General features: G+C 43.9%; 1 protein-coding gene across 20 annotated transcripts in view; it reads right to left on the reverse strand.

Annotated features, from left to right (window-relative positions):
- Nucleotides 1-448: 448 nt before the first annotated feature.
- The window catches only part of tnika (TRAF2 and NCK interacting kinase a), a 60,039-nt gene continuing 46,428 nt past the window's right edge, over nucleotides 449-14,059 (reverse strand). For 6 of the 20 annotated variants that reach the window (XM_035167755.2, XM_035167748.2, XM_035167760.2 and 3 more), the window contains 19 exons: nucleotides 13,407-13,513; nucleotides 12,628-12,743; nucleotides 11,844-11,941; nucleotides 11,572-11,595; nucleotides 11,199-11,207; nucleotides 10,625-10,693; nucleotides 9,578-9,684; nucleotides 9,300-9,402; nucleotides 8,883-9,032; nucleotides 8,629-8,728; nucleotides 8,345-8,515; nucleotides 7,996-8,139; nucleotides 7,173-7,307; nucleotides 6,781-6,881; nucleotides 6,541-6,690; nucleotides 6,027-6,044; nucleotides 4,146-4,305; nucleotides 3,464-3,603; nucleotides 449-3,085 (listed from right to left, as the gene is read on the reverse strand). In XM_035167755.2, the coding sequence (XP_035023646.1) occupies nucleotides 3,002-3,085; nucleotides 3,464-3,603; nucleotides 4,146-4,305; nucleotides 6,027-6,044; nucleotides 6,541-6,690; nucleotides 6,781-6,881; nucleotides 7,173-7,307; nucleotides 7,996-8,139; nucleotides 8,345-8,515; nucleotides 8,629-8,728; nucleotides 8,883-9,032; nucleotides 9,300-9,402; nucleotides 9,578-9,684; nucleotides 10,625-10,693; nucleotides 11,199-11,207; nucleotides 11,572-11,595; nucleotides 11,844-11,941; nucleotides 12,628-12,743; nucleotides 13,407-13,513 (1,986 nt within the window). In that variant the 3' untranslated portion in view covers nucleotides 449-3,001. The remainder of the gene's footprint in view (nucleotides 3,086-3,463; nucleotides 3,604-4,145; nucleotides 4,306-6,026; nucleotides 6,045-6,540; nucleotides 6,691-6,780; nucleotides 6,882-7,172; nucleotides 7,308-7,995; nucleotides 8,140-8,344; nucleotides 8,516-8,628; nucleotides 8,729-8,882; nucleotides 9,033-9,299; nucleotides 9,403-9,577; nucleotides 9,685-10,624; nucleotides 10,694-11,198; nucleotides 11,208-11,571; nucleotides 11,596-11,843; nucleotides 11,942-12,627; nucleotides 12,744-13,406; nucleotides 13,514-14,059) is intronic. The other 14 variants (XM_035167764.2, XM_035167754.2, XM_035167769.2 and 11 more) reach the window with 6 other exon arrangements.

The following is a 14,059-nucleotide window of genomic DNA, read 5'->3' on the forward strand; positions in this document are numbered from 1 at the left end:
GTGATTAAATAGTTTAACAGTCTAAAATCTATCTATGAAAAATCTGGTGTCAGGATCACATGTGTTGTGTTTCACGCTGGTACATTATGGACAATGATAAACTGTATATGGCAATTAAGAAGGGAAATGAAAATTTGTGTTGAGTAGCATGTGTTGCAGCTCAGATTCTCATGTTCTTTGAAAGTAAGGGATTCTCTCTTATTTGTGTTTTTCTATCCTCGCTCTCCATCTTCTTTCCTGTCCTTCTCTCTCTCTCTCTCTCTCTCTCTCTCTCTCTCTCTCTCTCTCTCTCTCTCTCTCTCTCTCTCTCTCTCTCTCTCTCTCTCTCTCTCTCTCTCTCTCTCTCTCACTTAGTTAATGATAAACTCGAGGGGCGGGCAAAGTCTGATGGTTGGCGCTGATAATAATGTGCATTGCATGCAAAACAACAACAACAAAAGAAACACAATTTCAGAAGCATAATGCTCTAGTTTCATTTATTTCTCTCTTACAGCATCTCTTTTACAAAACAAATAAATCCCCAAACAGGACATTAGTAATGCTCTTTTCGAAATAAAGAAAAACAAGAAATGAACAGAACAAAAGAATACAGTGGTTTCGTCTTTGAAAGGAGAGTTCTCAGTGTAATGACCATGTTTTTCTAATTGGAAGAGTGAATTCCACAATGGACACACACACACACACACACAGTAACAATGCCCCATACACACGTGTTTATTAATCATACACTCGGGTGCATGCGTGCACACACACTCACACACTCACACACAGGGAAGACGGTGGTTTCTTCAGCTCGGCTCTTTATTGCTAAATGTTAGCCTGCTCTCCGTAACAGAGACCAGTGAACCTAACAGCTCCACAGGAACAGCTACTGCATGGACGTGTAGAAAAGTCATTGGAAATACAACAGAATGGTTTATTCAAAATTCAACAGGAAAAAAATGACATCAAATGATCATTACATAACTGTGGAATGAGCCTATTTTTTGTGCCATCTTAAATGTCTTGTAACTACAGGCCAACATGCTGCCACACCTCCAGAATATCCACCAGGGGAGAAAAGACTCATCTGCATTTCATTGCTCTCCGACGATGAGGACGAGCAGGAACTCCTCCACCCTCGATAGTGTTGCAAGTTTAATACAATATGTATTAATGACTGAGCTGTGCTAAATATCTAGAGAGAAATGGCAAGGTTCGCTCCTTTCAAAGAATAAATCAGGTGTAAAAAGTTGTTAAAGTCACATCTCCATCAGAAGAGACAAATTACATCACGTGTTAAAGTTTAAAAACTGTGTAAAGTAACCGCATAGGCAATTAAATCGTTATCCATGATGAGTGGTAATCTCTTGGCCTCATTTTAGTTTTGCTTACATCATGCTAGGCACTGTGCAAACAGTAAGGAGCCGAAGGTCCGAAGAGCCAATCAGGGAGGAGCATGACACCACAGCTTTTGACGACGAGTGCTTTTCCACGTGCGCACAAATGTTCAGGATCGCGGCTCGTACCCCGCTCAGGTCGTATATTCATGTGCATCATCGTCTCAACCACAGCGACACGGCTGCAGGCGCGAGAAGCTCATTAACATCAACGTGTTAAAGGAAACAGAAACGTACGGCAAAACAAAACACAAATCATCCACTAATATTGCCTATTTTCTTAAAATGCATGGTGTTCGCACACACCAACTCATACTAAGAAGAAAATACCTTAAAATCTGCCTGTAAACACACTCAGCGGTGCTTTGATCGCATTAAGGTCGAAGTTCACGCACAGAGACAGAATTACTTGACCTTTTTTTCGTAGACATCAAAGTCAAACGTCCAACTTTGATCCGAACGCGAGTCATTGTGACATAGAGTTAAAGACACACACACACGCATTCACACACATATCAACACACGCTCCTGACCTCCGAGACCCACGTGCTGTACATCGAGCTTCAACGACCGACTGACTCCAAACTGTTACACAGAGAAAGAGGAGGAACGCGAAAAAAAATAAACACAACGAGAAGGACGACTCCCTCGTTGAATATTACAGTATATCTGATGCAGCACCTTCAGAGTATAAAGAGTGTGATGATGAAGAGGGTGTGACACACAACGGACCAGTGGTTTCATTTTTAAAGGGACACAAACATCATCTTTGCATACTATTGCGACCTGCCCGTGACGGCGAGGTCTCCCCGCATCTCTATCAGCGAGATGCGATCGAACGCCAAGTCACAACTCAGTTTACCCGGACAGATGGCGAGAGGAGGAGGAGGAGGAGTGACAGAGGAGAGAGAAAATCAATCAGGCTGTCTGCCTTTCGCCGCCGACATCCAGAGTAGATTTGTCATCCCTCCCAGCCGCCCTCCCTGCACTGTCATATCAGAGTATTTATTTAAATTCATATTAAACCTCACTCATCTGCCCGTCCTCCGTCCCCGGAGGCTCAGTTCTCACACGGCAGACAGGAAGTGAGGGAGAAATTGACGTGTCAAAGGGCTGGAAAAAAGTGATGACTCGATCTAGCAGGAAGGAGCAGAAGAGGGAAAGGTGGAGGACGAGCGACAGAGGGAGACGGGTTTAAAGTGTTTTCTACAGTCGCTGAATGCACTCGTCCTCTTGCGGAGAAGAGACGGACAAAAGAGGGGGAAGAGTCACAGACAGACGGACACAGCAAGAGGGGAACAGAGAGAATATTTGGAAAGTCAGTGGCACCAGTTTGCCAGTCAGCTGAGGAAAGATGGCTTCTGTATGACCCCGACAATATCTAGGGTGACACGTCTCTTCATTTAGAACAATGTCTTTGTTGGTTTTTCTCTACGATAGCTGTTGTTTTTTTCTTTTCTTCCGTTAGCTAAACCTTTTTCAGTCTCTCCAGCGTTAAAAGAGTTCACTCGTGGCCACGCGGGCGGTCGGGTTCGTTTTGCGAGACGTGCCGTGGGGCCGGGGGTTGGGTCGTCGGGCTGGCCAATGGGAGAGCGAGGCAGAGCGGAATGTGGGAGGAGCCATCACCAGTTCATCATGGAGCTTCTGTTGAGGGTCATGAAGAAGACTTGGCTGCTGCCTCCCGAACGCACCGATGCAAAGAACACCTGGGGACGAAGAGGATATTACAAAACAGAATTATCTGATGTTATTTCCTGGAATAATATTAATCACAACAAGCAATTAATAATACACTCTATGTGATTTCCTTTTATTTTATTACTTTTAATAAAGGGTATTTCTTTCATACATGTAAGTGTGGTATTGGCAGCCTTTGTTCTTCATATATTTTTAAGTGTTTTTCATTTTGTTTAAATGCATTTTTCTGTGTGAACATGTGACCACATTTAGATCCGCTTGTATTTTACCAAACTGTGCACGATATCACAGAAGCAGTGATGAAATCGACTTAACTAGAGGGCGCAAGTCAAAACCAGAGCAGCTCACGTATGTCCCAGTTTTCCTCATTGTCCTCGATGTCTTACCTTGTCATTCCGCTCACAGAGGAACTTGAGTCTCTGGGCTCTCTTGTGCATAAAGACTCCATCCAGGTGACCCGTCTCCACGGAGCGGATCTCTATGGCTTTCTCCCCCCAGCCCATGATCTGATTAGAATGGATATAGGCTGGAGAGGAGGAGACACAAGGCATCAGTGACAAAATAATTGAAACCAAAATTATTACTTTTTTACAATCATGCAATGTTGTATTTCACAATGAGGTAATTGTCATTGCTTTTTCAAAAATCAAATCTTCATGCAAAAACAGCCCGATCTATCCACACGAACATCGGGAAGCACCAGGGATAGTATTGAGGTAATTGTAGAAGTGTAATACCCCTGGCAGCCACACGAGGACGATAAAGTACAAGTGGTTATTTACTGTTGATCCATTTCTCATCCACATCTCATGCAAACCGTCTCTTCCTGGGTTTCCTTCACGTTTCCTTCTATATTTACTAATGTTTATGTAGACCCATGTTTTCCTTCCCCGAACTTTTACCCTCACTCCCCCTGCAAAGCAGCTCTGGAGGCGTTTCCTTCTGAGCCTCAGTTCTTAAGATACCTCAAAACACTTTGCATACACACAGACGCTGGAATCAGTACAGGCCTATCATTGCACTCATTTAAACCCCCCACACAGTTAATTACACGGGGGGGGGACGTACCAACAGAGGTAGGCATCTCTCCCCACTGAAGCACCACGTCCTTGGTGATGCGACCGTAGGTGTTGACGTACACGCCCTCGTCCTCGTAACACAGCAGCATCTCCATTCCATCCGTTTTGGGCAGCACCACGATGGCGTGGGGTGTCACCTGGCTCTGGATCTAGTACAGATACACACATGCCCAGATGTTACTTGGAATTAATTAAATCTGTTAAACATTAACACCCTCTGCATCCGTGTGATAGTTCAACATGTTTCAACACGGTAAAAGGAATTTAATTTTCGCGTTAATCCTCTAAAGAGCGACGCTGTGCAGTTTGCCAAATATCAGGAGCATTAGTGCGTCGAAAAGTCCAAACTTTGGATTCGTAAAATAAGCAAAAAGACAAATGATGGCACTTTTTCTACGACAATAATGAACAGAGGAGGAGGGAAGGATAACACAATATAGACAGTGATGGATTCTGTGCAGTTTATCTAAAAGTGTAGCCCTGACACAAACCTGAATCTCTGTGCCAGCAGAGCAACGTTAGGAATGGAGCACGACAAGGATCATATAAGTACAACAGATGAGTGACACGGTTGTGAAAAAAAACTCATCTTTGGCCACAAGAAGCTTTAAAATGGCATTTACGTACTTCTTCCTCTGGCCACATTAAAGGAGACATATTCTGCTCATATTCAGTTTCATAATTTTGATTCGTGTTATTACTTGGAAAAACTTTACAGGCTCTAATGTTCAGAAAACACACCACTGTCCTCTTTTCAGCCTCTGTCTGAAACACTTGGTTTTAGTCCCCGTCTCTTTAAGTCCAGTCTGCTCTGATTGGTGCTCTGTTGTGATGGCGGCCTCGGCGCAGGCTGTAGCTGCGTCTTCATTTTACGGGGCTGCATCCTTCAGAGGACGTGGCGGGACAGAAATAAGTCTGTCCGTTCTACAGGGGAATTTCTGTGATTGGCGTCCCCCCCTTCCTGCTTCCCGCTGCAGTTGGACATGATGACAAAGTATTAATGCCCCTTTGTACCCCGTGTGCCCCGTGTACCATTAGCTGTTCGATTTAGCTGAAGCCAGTTACTTAAGCACTGGACGTCTCGTCGCTTGCTGATGCCATTAACTCTTTGAAAAGTGCAAGGAATCCTGGGATATCTCGGGCTGGGAGGGATCCGCCTGCTGGAGCCTCTGTTTCTCGAGGATGGAAGGACACATTTGACTGGAGCCTTCAAAATGGTCTTAACGTGCCACTGTGACACAATCGGTCTTAAGATGCAGCCTCTGAAGGATGCGGCCCCTTAATTGATACACAGCTTTTGACTGACTTTGTTAGGGGGTGCCGGACGAGCTGCCAGCCTTACATTATGCAAATGTGAGGAATCTTGATGTGACAGATCAGAATGATGCACAAGTATCGACACGACTACTGACGAGGTGTTTCACGAGCTTCAGTCTTTTCTGCAGGGGAGAGAAGCTGTCTTGTTTTTATCTTTTTAGAACTTGTACATGCACAAAAAACTTAAAACACATTAGAGGAAAGAAAAACTGAAAAAGCATAATATGTCTCCTTTAATAAAGTAGCTGACTGGACACATTATATTAAATATATCACGGTAACGTAACTTATACTGTGTTGTGATTGTTCGCTGAGATTCAAAAGAAGTTTTAATTAAATAAATATCACTGAAACCTCTCCTGGCAGCAAACCCATCTTTTGTCTGTGGTTAAGATGAATTTTTTTCACACCAACCGATTTTTAGCGAGGTTATCCATTAGTGTCTACACTAATGAACTGTACTGGACACGGACACAGTGCTTCTCTGCATCTTCTACGATGTTTTACTAAGGATCTAGTGATCTAGTCTACGAGGTGGAGGGCAGGACGTCACCTTCGTTCGTTTGGCACACTGGAGGAGAGAAGTCAGGAAAGGAGAGAGAGAGGAAGCATGGATGAAAGGTCGAAGCAGGAAGTCCATCACCTCAGAGGTCATGAAAAATGTCAATACAAGCTCCATGGTGTGTCCACACGGAGGGCTGGCACATGTGCGTGTCCTCGTCTTTGCATTAGGTGGTTTAGATTTACTGAAATTTGGCCATAAAATCATCAGGACTTTGGCATTTGAACTAATTGGAGTAAAAGCATGCGATTAGTGATGCCACCATGGACAAAAATCACTAATCTGCACGCATGAACCAAAAACTGATTCATTCAGCACGCAAACGGAAGTACTGATGGTCCATCTCGCCTCCATGAGTCACGACGCGACCACAATATTAACTAAATTCAAGCTGACACGGGGGGGGAATGTTAAAAAACAGAATATGTTGATTTCAGGAAACACGTTTATTGAAGATTTACAGACGCACACGTAGAAACGTACGAACACGCAGCTCCGCACTTACATGTGAGGGGATGTAGATGTCGTACGGGTTGCCCGAGTCCACGTCGATGACATGGAAGCCCACGCTGGAGCCATAGATGACCTTTAACCTCTGGCCTTCCTCCACCGTCAGGTCAACAAGCTGGGGACGGTGCTGCAGCTCCGTGAACGACTGAGAAACAAAAGATGTATCTGTTACCTGAGGTCGGAGGTGGATGAAGGAGTTTGGGAGCTGGTGAGAAGCAAGTGATCACTTTCATACCTTGAAGGCCATGAACTTGTGGTAGGGTTTGGGAGCCCAGGCGTAGATTTCCACTGAGTTCTTCAGAGCGATCACCAGGAACTTTATCCTCTCATATTTTACTGCAAATATAAAAGACATTATACATGCTGAGTTCACTAGGATTCATTTGAATGTTTGTTTCAATGGATAAAAGCGTCATGCACATCAAACTTTATTTATTAAAGGTGATAACCTGATGCTTTAAAAACAGTTTGTGGGATAATATTGTACCTATATAATAAGTTTTTGTGTGTTTATGTCACAGACACAACTGCAGAACATTACTCACTTACAAGAATCAGTCTGCCAACACGCACGCACGCGCGCACGCACGCACACACACGCACGCACAGAGATACACAAATACGTACCAACTTTATAATGCACACAGCCCTCCAGCTCGCCGACTGTAATCCAACCCTGCTTCTTTTCTACCTCAGGGTCGTTGTGTAATATTCGGTTCCTCAGCCAGGACAAGTAGTAGACACGCAACTTATTCTTTTTCCCTGAGAGAGGAGGGACGGGAGGAGAACGAGAGAGACGAGATCAAATTCACTGGAACGAAGTGACAAAAACCAACAGTAAAGTACATAAGAAACCTATTCAGCCGTAAACAGCACACACAAAGGCAGATTACAGAGGAATTCGATTTTTACGATTTACGTGGTAAACAGGAGGTTCAAAAAAGAAAAACAATGTGAAGGTAGTGCTTCTTCCCCTTCTGCCTATCTTTAAGTATATGTATGTTTTACATTGTTGGGGTTAAATAGAATAAATCTATTAAAGCTAGAAATGCCGCACTGCAGTTGTATGCGTCCCCCAACCAGTGCAGTTCCATTCTACATCAATCTTTGTTTCCAGATTCATATTAGGCCACTGTGACCTTTGACTACTTAGATCTTTCAGTTAATCGTTATGTCCAAGTGACAACAGGTCAAAATTTGAAGAAATTCCCGAAAAGGCAGACTTGAGATATCACGTCCAAAAGTCCCAAAACATGCTTTGACCACCACAAATCTAATCAGTTCATCGGTGAGTCTAAATTAACATTTGCGCCAAATTTGAGGAAATTCCCTCAAGGCTTTCTTGAGATCCCATGTTCACAAGGCACAGTGACCTTGACCTTTGACCATCCGTGCGTCTAAGGGAAGAAACTTGAGGGCGTCTGTGTGTGTAAGTGTGTGTCAGACCTACCAGATATGGTGACCAGCACGTTGAGCCCTTCCAACACATCCATCTGCAGGAAGCGCCGTCTGGTGATGAGGTTATAGACTTTGCCCTGCCCGCTGCGGTCAAGCAGCATCAGACCATTCTCTGTCCCCACCAGCAGGTTCACACCTACACACACACACAGTACATAGTAGAGTTAGAGGCACACACACACACACACACACACACACACACACACACACACACACACACACACACACACACACACACACACACACACACACACACACACACACACACACACACACACACACACAAACAGAGGTGGTGATATTGTTCTGTGGTGGGGAGGAGAGAAGATGCAGCCTCTCACCCCAGAGCGCAGCACACAGGATCTCAGAGTTGAAGCGCTTCTTGTATTTGCGGATCTCAGGCGTGTCGCTGTGCGGCCTGATATTTGTGGGGTTGACGTTGACCACGGAGATCTTTCTGGCTTCGTTTAGTCGAGCCTGCTCCTGCCTCATCAGCTCGTTTTCAAACATGGCTGCGGCACCACAGGAGAAGGAGAAAGAGGGGAGAAGAGATGAAGAAATGTGTGATATTATAAAACAGATGCTAATGAACTACGTGACCAAAGCTTCCGTCGGTTTTCTGTACCTGTCGCTGAGTTCTCATCGTCATTGTCGCTTGGGGATGTTTGATAGACACGAGGATCGACGAATGGGGTAAAAGAGGCTTTGGACCCGCCCACACCAAACTGTAAATAAAAACATTTTGATAATAGTCAACATTAGACATTTTCCTTTCAAATGTTGTATTTAATTTGAATTGGTAGATATTTTTGAACATGGGTTTCATTCATTGGTCTGCAGCCAGGAAAGGGTGTGAATGTGTGTGTGTTGCTGTTTCACCTCGGCCATGTCGCTCAGCTCCTGCAGGGCGGAGGTGGGCGTGGCTGACGGAGAGTTGCTCTGCTGGACAAGGTCAGGCAGGTTACCGTGGTTACTGTGATTCCCAAACCCGTTGCTCTCAGTGTGGCCGCCTCGTCTCCTCTCCTCGGCCTGAGAGAGAGAGAACAGAGTGCGGGGGGATAAAAGATGAAACCAGGAAGTATGCTATCATAATATATTACATTTAGATTATGTATATATTTGTTTATTAGATATATTTGTACAGGAAAGTGAGGACGCGAGTAGAAATTAAGACATTTTGTTTGATTCATTCAAGTCCATGTGGCTTTTGTATGTGTGTGTGAGTGTGTGTGTGGTGTGTGTGTGTGTGTGTGTGTGTGTGTGTGTGTGAGTGTGTGTGTGTGCACATATCATCACCTCTCTCATCACTAGAGTGCCGTCCTTGGAGCTATTATAGGCATCTCCCAGAGAGTCCTCTGTCAGCCCTCCATACGACTCACCACTACTCTGCACCGGTGGCCTGCAGGACACACACACACACACACACACACACACACACACACACACACACACACAGAAAATAGACAAAGATCAGATCATTTGCAAAAGCAATTATGTTATAAACTGTACTGACAAGCTAGTGGCACGGTGGCATATTCCAAAACACATAGATATCATAGAGAAAAACGACTCACATGATGCGGGGGATGTCGCTAACAGCCACTGTCCCATCATGCCCCACTGTCTGCCCGTCGTCATCGCTGCTGTCTGAATCATCACTCGAAGACGAGTAGTCCGTCACCTTCATCAGAGGAACAGGTAGAAAGGAACGTGTGATGAAGAGAACAGCTCAGAAACGCTCTGGGAAACCGCTCTGTGATAAGACTGTATTTATCAGGGTTGGAGTTAAATTAAATCCCAAACTTATTTGGACTCATTTTCAAAAATCTCCGCGCTTTGAGAGGCGAATCATTCAGATTAAAGGCACCCGGCAGAGTTTGTGACCACTAGTAGTGATATGGAGCTAATTCTCACCAGTGGGCTCCTTTTGCATCGTAGACACACACGGCTGCACACACACAAAATGCGATTTATATATTTATGCAGCGAATTTCAAGATATTATCAATCTACAGTTGGATGTGCAAATGCATATTATGTAGCACCAGTACTGCAAAACAGCAAACAGGTTGAAAAATACTGGGATTCCCCTTTAAGATTTACCATCATTATGCAAAAGGTCAAAAGGCAAAAACACTTCTTTAGATACGGCTGGTCAGAGATCTGTAAAGCTAAAATAAACCAAGAGTAGAGTAGTTTATAATAGTGGGTTGTTGTTTTGTACAATTTTTTAAACATTGCAGATTTTGGTTGCCCAATGCAAATCAGTCAAAATGAGCTTTTCCCAGACATCTCCGTTTAGGTCTGCTGATGATGAAATCTTTTATTTTACAGATGAAGAACATTGATTTAAAAAAAGTGTGCTCTTATTTTTACATTTCAAGTAAAAATAAATGTTTAATTTCTTAATCACAGATCAAAAAATGTATTCTCTTTTTTTTCACTGTATTTATGGATATTTATAATAAAGATTATGGTTAAATAGTAAAATATCAAGCCTCAGTTACATTTCTTCGTCGTAGGAGTTTGATGACGATATTTCAGGGAATAATTTGATAGAGATATATTACGTTGTAGTATCTGAAAATAAACCTTATTATTAAAAACATCCTCATACAGTACCTTGACTGGAGGTCTGCTGCCCTCCTCCACCCTCAGCTCTCTGAGCTCCTTTGCCAATGCACTCAGGTCCTATAATGACAGAAGAGGAGAGGAGACACGAGAGTCATTCAATTCTGCATCATCAGAAACCAAGAGGCCGATTGACATTCAAGAGCGGGGGGGGGGGGAAGCAGAGGAGGGCAAAGAGTTGGACACAGCATCAGCATCATGACAAAAAGGACAACTGATCCGTCGTCACACAAAAATATCCCGGCCTGTAAAAATAGCTTTTCCTGGAACAAGAGTGCTTATCTGAGACCACTTTATTTTTCGGGGGCTTAGCGACACTAAATATTTGGTGAAATGCGGAGTGATCACAGACGAGCACTTTTATTCCCTCGCCACATCACAAGCAAGTATTACAGGTCGTAAGAAGCTCTACTGGAGTGCGGCGTCATTCCGCACCCACTCCACCCAGCATTCCCATTCCAACTGACTCCCTCCCCATTCAACCCGGCCGATGGATCAGACCAAATCATGCAGACAGGGGTGGGGTGGGGTGGGGTGGGGGGGCCGTCATACACGGTGGGCTTACCAGCTCCTCCTGACCAGTAACCGTGACAACAGAAAAACAGGAGAAGAGATTTAGAAAGTGTTCAGGTGCTTGGCAGGACAGGTTACACACACACACACACACACACACACACACGCACCACATGCATGGATATACCCGCATAAGCACGCGTCCACATACACTCTCTCTCAGGTATGTGTGTAGAAGCACACATGCACCGCTGCCGCCAATTACACCCCCTGACTTTTTCCAAGTTGAAAGGAAACAAACTCAGTCATTGTTCTGTGAAAGCATCTCCGCCATGCCAGGGTAAAAAAGAGGGTCTCTGAAGATGGAGGCCAAAAGGGGAAGAACCGGGATTAAAAAGAAAAAGGGGGACTCAAGTGTCACTAACCTCATCTATGGCTTTCTTATAGCTCTGAAGAACGAGAGGAGAAAGAGAGAGAGAGAGATGCAGAGGAGGAGAGAAAGCAAGACAGAACCAGATGAATAGCAGGAAAAAGGGGACGAGAGACCTGTAGAAGATTCCCGGAGAGGAGATTGCTTTGATTTGACTGTGTGTGTGTGTGTGTGTGTGTGTGTGTGTGTGTGTGTGTGTGTGTGTGTGTGTGTGTGTGTGTGTGTGTCTGTGACTGTGTGTGTGTGTGTGTCTGCTGTGTGACTCACTGCAGGTCTGCTGGGTCTGGCTGATTCGCGGCCCTCCTCCTGTTTGGACTTCGCCTCCTGATTGGCTCCTGGAGGGGATCCTTCCTGCTTGGTTTGACCTGACAACAAGACAGCAATTATACATTTGACCTAGAAAACAAGCGTCGTCATAATCAGCAAATGTGAGCGGTGATTTAAAAAGATTAGTTTAAAAAGGGTTCAAGCGTTTATCTGTCTGAAAGGTTTCAGTCTAAATGTGTCCTATATTATTATTTCATAAAAAAAAAAAAAAAAACTGTTGAAATCACACTGCAAATTTAGGCGATTTTGTGTTTTTACCATGTTCTATCTTTCTCATCTTTTACATTTCGGGCATATTTATGGCCAACGCCTTTTGCAAACACGCAACAAACATCCTACCCCACCTCTACCTGTCTTTATACCACGTGTTTGTCAGAGGCAGATCCATGCATATCTTAGAAATCTCTCTGGCCTGGTGTTTGACACACCGCTCCACGCCTCCCTCTATCTCCCTCCCTCATTTCCTCTCCCCTGTCTCTCTGGAGGTGGAGAGCAACAGGGCATATCAGACAGGTTGATCAGAGCAGAACTGCAACTGACAAAGTCCCGCTGATAGCCTCTGAAACACACCGACGCCGTGTCAGAGAACGTGGGCGTTTGTGTGTTTCTCGTACACACACTGGTTTTCTTTTTAAGTTGATCGCAAGCAAGGGTGAAGGTGAATTTGTGTGTGCATGTGTGTGTTTTTGTGGGTTTCAGAGTTCGTGAGAGTGCGTGTCTGCACCTCTCCTCTCGGCTGAGCCTCCCTGAGATGAAGGGGAGGAGGAAGACGACGAGTTGGAGGAGGTTCTTTGCAGCATGGCGTCCAGAGAGAGCTCAGAGCGCCGCAGGTCTGGGTTACTGCAACAGGAAGAAAATATCAGTTTCACTCATTTCTCAGTTCTTCTACAATTATATACCTATTTATATAAGACATACAGATATATACACTGTAGAAATGCAAGATTTACCTCCTCTGTTATGTTTTCATTGCTGCTTTTTTGTCTTTTTTATACAAAAATTATGACATTTTGTGGAGTAGATCCAAATAAATGTGCAGATGCATGAATTTCTTTTCATTTTCTTTACTTTCTCCAAACGCCTTTCTAGTCCTGAATGCTTTTCGATAAACTGTAGTATATATAGTGTATTAATATCTATAATAAAGTTTCAGGGGATTTATTAAAGAAAGAAAATACAAAAGGTGAATAAACTACAACTTTTATGGTGTAAAAAACAAAAACAGCATGAAAGCAGTTTGACAGATTTACTGCAAACAGTTGCTTCTTTATCACCAGTTTTAGAATGAGATCAGTGTTTTCCCTTTTTTATTTAAATATTAAACATTTTATAGCAGTCTTTGCAAATCTAGCACTTTTTAAAATGGCATTATATAGCGTTTTGAGATATACAAGACATTTGCAAGGGATTTATTAAGAAAAAGCGTTGTCTTAATGGATGATTGATGCTATAAATGTGTCTTCAGATGTTTAGTTTAGACTTCAGAGGTGTGCGTGTCTTCACCTGGCCCGTATGAGCTGAGAACCTGTGCGAGGGCCCAGACCCACTCCTCCGTTCGGGGAGTTCTTCCTGACCAGGGCTGGGGAGATGGAAGTGGTTCTCTGGGGGACCTGAACACACACAAACACACACAGACACACACAGACACACACAGACAAAAGTTTAATCCCCTCGTAATGAGTTCAGACCTCGGATCAATGACGTTTTCCAAATGTGATATCATAACGTTCACTGGCTTGTGAGTGATACACCTGCCCCGGTGGAGAATGCCAACAATGTCTAATCAGAATTAAAATCACGGGGTGGAAAATGAAGCATTTCACCATCGTGTTTGTGTTTCCGAGTCGACAGCTTTAATCCCGGCAGCATTTTTCAAATTCTGCACAAGCTGATTAAATCCCTGCAAAGCCGACTCCTCTCGCTGTAATTTCAACATCCCTTCATTTACCTCGTGGGACTGGAGAGGATAACATTGTGTGCAGAATTACACATCACAGCCTCAGTTGATTTCAAAACCCGAACAAATGAGGTAAAACTACACGTAATCGAATCAGGACTGGAATGTGATTAGCTTGACGTGCGCGACGAGGCTTGTTTATGTATTAACGATTTCATATTTTCGCCAGCAAGATGTTTTTTAAAGACATAAAAATGTT

The sequence above is a fragment of the Hippoglossus stenolepis genome, chromosome 10 (assembly GCF_022539355.2).
Source record: "Hippoglossus stenolepis isolate QCI-W04-F060 chromosome 10, HSTE1.2, whole genome shotgun sequence".
Lineage (NCBI taxonomy): Eukaryota > Metazoa > Chordata > Actinopteri > Pleuronectiformes > Pleuronectidae > Hippoglossus > Hippoglossus stenolepis.